General features: G+C 45.1%; 2 protein-coding genes across 2 annotated transcripts; one reads left to right on the top strand and one right to left on the bottom strand.

Annotated features, from left to right (window-relative positions):
* Positions 1-3,297: 3,297 nt before the first annotated feature.
* On the top strand, positions 3,298-4,980 carry PHALS_00301 (Leucine-rich repeat, ribonuclease inhibitor subtype; the record flags this gene model as incomplete). The annotated part of the gene is made up of 1 exon (XM_024730192.1): positions 3,298-4,980. The coding sequence occupies one exon, from the start codon at positions 3,298-3,300 to the stop codon at positions 4,978-4,980; it is 1,683 nt and encodes a 560-aa protein (XP_024572348.1).
* Positions 4,981-5,154: 174 nt separating this feature from the next.
* PHALS_00300 (Predicted methyltransferase) lies at positions 5,155-6,071 on the bottom strand (the record flags this gene model as incomplete). Its single annotated transcript, XM_024730181.1, has 3 exons — positions 5,155-5,671; positions 5,749-5,967; positions 6,028-6,071. 3 exons carry the CDS (start codon positions 6,069-6,071, stop codon positions 5,155-5,157), a joined length of 780 nt encoding a protein of 259 aa, XP_024572347.1.
* Positions 6,072-6,644: the final 573 nt, after the last annotated feature.

Below are 6,644 nucleotides of genomic sequence, written 5' to 3'. Positions count from 1 at the left end.
CTGAAGGTTATACAGTGATGAAAGTTTCCGGTGCCGTTGCACCCATCGCTCAAAGAGCACTCCGTCATCTGTAGTGCTTTCGCCAGGGCCGAGCTCTATAGGTATTGTCCGCATTGCGGGTACTCGAGAGCCACCTCGTTGAATACTCAGACGAGTGCGATAAGCTTCCAACAAAAATTCTTGTGGAACCAAGAAGCGGGCTCGAAGAGCCTTCCATTTGGCAAGTTCATCTCCCGTTCTGGCCGGGGGCCCGATGGTGTGGACGCGTAATGATCGATTTACCGCGTCCTTCGCTTCCACAGCGGAATCCGCTGGGCGGAAGCCATATTCCACATGAGGGTCAATGACCGGCCGTGGATGGGCGCGCTTTATGCTGCCACCTCTGAGCTCCGTCGAGGTCATTGGTGATTACACCACGTCCCTCGATTGACGAGAGATCAGGGAACGGACATGAGGTCCGCAAGGCACGAGCAGGGCTCGTATCACGCCGCTGGTGCAGCCCGCCTTCCTCGTTATCCCATGCGGGAAAAGAAGTGTCAGACTCGGAGTCGACCACCTCCACCTTCTCAACGAGGTCACTTGTCATTGATAGCGTGCGCAAAGCGCGATGCTCGTGCTTATCGAGACTAAGATGTACATCCCCCGGTGCCGCGGACGCACTGTGCGACATCGCATCGCGTGCGGGAGACGAATTTGGGCTCTGCCCGTATTCGCTGTCAGAACCAGCGAGACTCGGTGACTTCCGTGCCGTTGACACAGGGCTCATTGATCAAGGAAGTCGTTTTATTCCAAGAAATTTAGTTGCAGTGACTAGAGGGCTCGGGAGCCTCGTTTAGGCAATAATCGATTGAAACTGTAATGTTCTCAATCTTAATTGGGGAGGGTGTAACAGAATTACACGTACTCTGGTAACAGGGGTGTGTGTCACACGAGATGTGCATGGTGTGATAACACCCAAACAAGAATACGGTATGTGGCTAGGTAGCCAGTAGTTATGCATCTATTTAGAGTTAAGTATATATATTTAGGAAAATCTATACATTTAAAATAAGGCGGTTTAGCCACAGATGAAAATAGGTTAGAATTTAAAACGAGGAGTCTATTAGCCTTAGTTAAGATCCTAACTACTCTTAGAAGTAGTGGATTGTGATCCGCTACACTTGTATTGGTTCTTGTCGAGAACGAAAGGTCGGTGACCTAAATTACGCTTCCTCAAGCGCAAAGCTACGGCAGCCCCGCTGCAGAGCCCCTATTCCTTGAAGAACGACTAGACTGTGTATCGCTCGACTTGACGGGACACTGGAATCGTTCTGATCGGAGAAAAACTCGGCTACCTCACCAAGAATATTGGAAGTGCATCGGTTCTAAGATCCGCGCTTTTAGCAGGCCTCCCAGAAGCGTTTCAGTTTGGTGTATGACAGTGTACTTCCGGCGCATGTTCAGGTATAAAATTGCAGAGAATGGATTCGAAATCTAGGCGCAGTGGTTGCTCGATGAGTGGTCATTTTTGCTCTGTTTTTAAGAGATACAAACTAAGTGTGAGGTCCACATTTTTGTAAAAGATGCTGCCATCTTGAGTGCTAAACTTCTAGACATTTGGTAAAATTGTATGAAGTTAGAATAGTATTTAGTTGTACGAAATCTACTTTATACTTAGTGTAATTGTGAATATTTGTAATTAACGGATATTGGTTGTTATGATGATGAAAGGTGTCATGGTTGTGAGCTGTACATCCTTTTGGCTTCCAAGTAAGCATTGTGGGTTCGAATCCCACTAATCACATTGATTAAAAACTATTTTTTATAAAAAGTAGTAGGAGAAACGCTGAGTGGAAAAGATAAAGAAGTTTATCATTCGAGATAGCAAAATTTATCAATTAGCATGAGTCTAAATAGAATTAATCTTGAATATATATTCCCTTGAAATGTCAGAGCAACCTAATAGTGTTAGCTTGACGCTCTCATTTACGCTCCTGGCAGGAGCGTATTAATGTGAGTTTCTTAACGCGAAATTTGAGAGTCAAAGCTTCCTATAACTAGGTGTTGCTATTTCAAGAGTACTTACATAAAATTATTGTTGTCAAGACAGATACAGACAGCTCAATTATTTAGTTTTGTTATCTCCAATATCAAAGCTCATTTGATTTTCTGACGTGCAACTAGCCGAAGCTTGATGGATCTTACAATTGCATCAAATTTTAATTTGTATAATTGTACAGTATCGTTACTTCATTACAGCTTCTTCGTCGCATTTGAAGACTCAAATGACGATTCTAATACGTAAAGCGCCCATAAAAGAGACGCTATTTGCATTCAGAGTGAGCTTAGACTTTGAGCTCATCGTGCTGGTTGCATTCGACGTGATCAAGTACCATCAATGGCTGGCAAGCTGCTCAATATTCACCTAAAGGCGCTCAAGAAAGCGAGACCCATGACCATGTTAGCAAAGACGGTTGCGGTGGTGGTCAGCAGCGAATCTGCAATTGCTTCGTCTGCTATGATGAGTTCAACTTCGTGATAAATTCTTTCACAGTGAACATCAATTGAGAGGACTTCAGCAGTTTGCATCATAGATTCCCGAAGCACCAGAATCGAACTGGGCGTTGCGCTATCTGGACCGGTGTAGATCACTGGATATTTGTGAGGCATACTAATTAAATCTGTACATTTTTCGCCGTCACTGGACCTCGGACGGACCACCGCAGTCCGCGTTGGCTTAAAATAGAGCCTAAATATGTTGCGTTTCTTTGCGTCGTAAACTTCTTGCTTATTGATACGAAACAGCAGCAGTATGACAGATCTTTTTTTATTTGACAAAGCTAGATTGGAATTATGTGAGCAATGCAGATGACTTCAAAGGATAAGTACACGCCAAATGCCTCTTTTGATGCCCTTAATGAGGCCACATACCACACGGTTTTTCAATCTTGGTTGAATTGCCACGCATTTATTATTTGTCGTGAATTTTTTATACGGCACCGCACCGAAAGAATTTCCGTTATTTATGTGGTAAGGTTTATCGTTGAGCGATCTACAGTACCCGAACCGCAGAAATGAATCTGCGTCTTCAAAATTCAACGAAACGACTTCGCCCATCCATTTCTATCATCACCCCTCTCGACAAAGACGCGTAAAGCGTTGCTTTATAAATTGCTCACTGTCTTACTGAACGCCAGTCTCTCGAGCGTTATCTTGGTGCACTCCGAGCGAGAGACGTCCACCATCCGGTGGACAGGCAGTCCAAGGTCAATATTTCACATTACAGATACGTCACTGCAGCGCATTGCAAAATCATCCATGGCAGACGCCATCGTGTTTGTGCCACCGCAAGACATCCGCCCAAATAATGCCGTGTTTGTTACACGTAGTCTACCGCGTCCACTGACATGGCAACGACGCGAGCACGGGATGCACCGCCATATGATTCTCACCCGCATTGGACAATTACTAGCACGTAATGCGCAACTTGTGTTGCGCCAGCAGAGCGATGTGGCTGTCAACAAAACGTGGGCCTTGGCACGCAAGTTGGAAGTATTAATATTTATTCAGTCTGCTTCGTTACTTGAGTACGTCAACATGGACAGTTTAGCGCGTCGTGTGCAAGCGCTGACGGCTGGTATCGTAAACAAAAAGATCCGTCGGAAACCATCACAAGCTCGCGAGATGGCGCAAACAGGTGCAAATAGGATTGGCAATGAAGTTATCGTGTGCTGCAAGCCAACAGTGGCAGTGCCAGATTCTAATTCGCAAGTCATGACAGCTTTATTATCGATGCACATGGACCAACCTCCCGCAACTGCAGAAGACTACGTTCGTCAGCTGCCGCGTATCTCTCATCTCGCTCATGAACGCAGTATGATTCATAACGAGTTTGTGGACAGTATAAGCCGTAAGCGTATGTGCTTGGCGTCATTTTGTCAGAAGGAACCAGAGAAGGACGTTGAATTTAGTGAATTGGGGATTCTACTTTTTGGTGGGTTCGAAGAATTGAGTAAACTTGTATGGAGTTATCTCGACGGTGTACAAATTATGCGTGCACGTAGCGTCTGTCGTAGCGCTTGTATGTTAGCGCCATTATTTGTCACATCGTTGCAATTAAGTTGCAATGCTATTCAGAAGGCACTAGCGACGCGATCAGGCGGGGATGCTTGTATTCTACAAGAATGCATCCATCTTCGGTATTTGGAGATTGTTTCGTTAGCAGCAGGAATGACGTTTGGTAAATTGTCAATGCGTGCTACAAACTGCCCTCAACGGTTTGTGGTCACACACGATGATCATGAACAAATTGTTCTATCTATGGCAGAGCAAATGCGGTTGAATACTTTTCCTGGAATAGTGCGATTAAGTATCGCATGCTTGTTTACGAATGAAGAAGCTGATGGAGAAGCCGACGTATTACTCAACGCGTTAATGCTGGGCTGCTGTCCAAATATCGAAGAATTGTGTCTTCCAGGCAACAGTTTTGGCGATTACGGTGCTTCTAAAGTTGCACAAATGTTGCGGGCGCGAAGTTGTCCAAACCTTACACGACTTGATTTGCGTCGAAACTTTATCGGAGAAGATGGCGTACGCATCTTGTGCCACGCTTTAGCTGATGGCTGTGCTCCAACGCTTACAGAGCTTTGTCTGGGTGGCAATACCATCACAGACTCAAGTTTTCACCATGTTTTGTATGCAATGGAGAGTCGACAATTGCGAAATTTGCGGTTTCTAGGTATTGAAATGAACTATCTCACGGAAAGAAGTATGGAAATGCTAGGACACACAGTTGGCAAACTTGTTTGCCCCAAACTGTCACAAATTTCGTACAGCGACAATAGTGTGGAGAATAATTGCGCAAAGAATTTGATTGCGATTGCTGTCCATCGAGAGCGAGTGTGGCAGGCGAAACGTCAACAGCAGATTTATGAAGGGGATATTAATAGTGAAGATGAGAGTACATGGGATGAGCAATTCTCAGATGAAGAGTTTGCGTGATGAAGGTAAAGGTGTGAACTTTATAATGTTAACGACAATGGGTGGCACGTTAGAAGGAAACAGAATCCAACTACGTAATTAGATCTTGTGCGGCCTGCATATACCACAGATAAACGCCACTCAATAATTTATACATCATCCTTTTTTTACACTGTACAGTGTTATCTAGTAACATTAACAGGCGGTCTGTAGGCTCAATAGTTTTGCGTCGGCAAACTGGACAGGTTCATTCCAATTCGGAGCTTTAGGGTCAAGCTTCAGTACGACTAGCTGCAGCTCCCGATGTGAAGCCACAGCAGCAGGTCGTGGAGTTGGAAGAAATGTATCATGTGGAATCCTATGATAACGGAAGCCGAATGCCGCTGCTTCACGAAAGAATAAATCTTCTGTCGACTGGGCACGACAAACGAGACCACAACAGAATTTTGTCTTGATTGAATTGCGCGACCGTAATAGCAAATATTTTACAGTTTGTAAAATTGGCTTGACAAGATTGGGCCAGCACACAACGTCAGCACCGATGAGCATATCCACAGGATACGGAAATGAATACTCAAAGGCTTTGACACTGGCGTAGTCTCCCCAAATTAGCTGAAGCGCTTGAACTTTGCTGGCATCGGCGTTGGTCTGTACGTTATCCTTCAACAGATCCAGCACAATATCGTTTCCATCCGTCAGAGCGGTGTGGGATCTACAAGTTGCCGTAACATATACAGCTCAGGCCAAGTGTTTATCTGGCAACTGAACGAGATAAAAGTCAAGACGCACGCAAATTGAGAGGCAACAAGGCCGCTTAGTCCTGCACCAGCTCCCAGCTCTACGACGTTTTTTCCAACAATTTTATCACGTTGTGCGACGAGATACCAGGCCAGGAAGGCAGAGACTGGCCACACTACTTGACCAGTCAGGTCGTGATCAGTTGACGCGGCGTGAGAGCACAGAAGCTTCTGCTTTAAAATGCCAAAATCGAATTCCTGACACTTGTAGCTGGAGAAAAATAGAGTGTAAGACATATATGCTGGAACGCGGAAACGAAAGAAAATTTACTCGCGATTCACGAACAAGTCGGCGCTAAAATTGTCTTCATACATTTCCTTATTGCGCTAGATAGTTGCTTATCGTGATTGATGCCAGAGGAATATTTGGCAAAAAATGCACTTATAAAATACTCCCGTTTTTTTCTTATTTTCACAGTTACTATATTTTAACAATTGATGCTCGATAGTCACACAAGCGGCCTCTACAGCTCCCACCGGTACGGACACCGTAAGCAAATGACTATCACTCGCGTTCGGTCTACCACAGCTTTGCGGCGCCACTGACGGTAGCGAGTTCGTGAACTTCCACAGTTGCGACATTCAAATAAGTCTGACTCAAATCCTTCCACCTCGCGGCCGTCACGCATGACTTCATGTGTGCGTTTTTTTATCCACTCTTTGCGCTGCCGAGCAAGCTGGGGGTTTGCCATATCGTGTCCGCCCATTCGCACAAGATTGTGCGAAAGAAGCTTGCCAGAGAGCAAGCGATTACGCAAGTCAACATTTCGCGAGTCCTTTAAGTTAAAGAGTAACGTCCTCGCTTTGTGTGCGTAAGCTTTCGTCAACGAATAGCTGCATGCGTCAAAGCGGTAATAGAATTGATTGTCATATAGTTATTTTGTGCCA

The sequence above is a fragment of the Plasmopara halstedii genome (assembly GCF_900000015.1).
Source record: "Plasmopara halstedii genome assembly, contig: Scaffold_110, whole genome shotgun sequence".
NCBI lineage: Eukaryota > Oomycota > Peronosporomycetes > Peronosporales > Peronosporaceae > Plasmopara > Plasmopara halstedii.
This window is presented reverse-complemented; position numbering and strand designations above follow the sequence as displayed.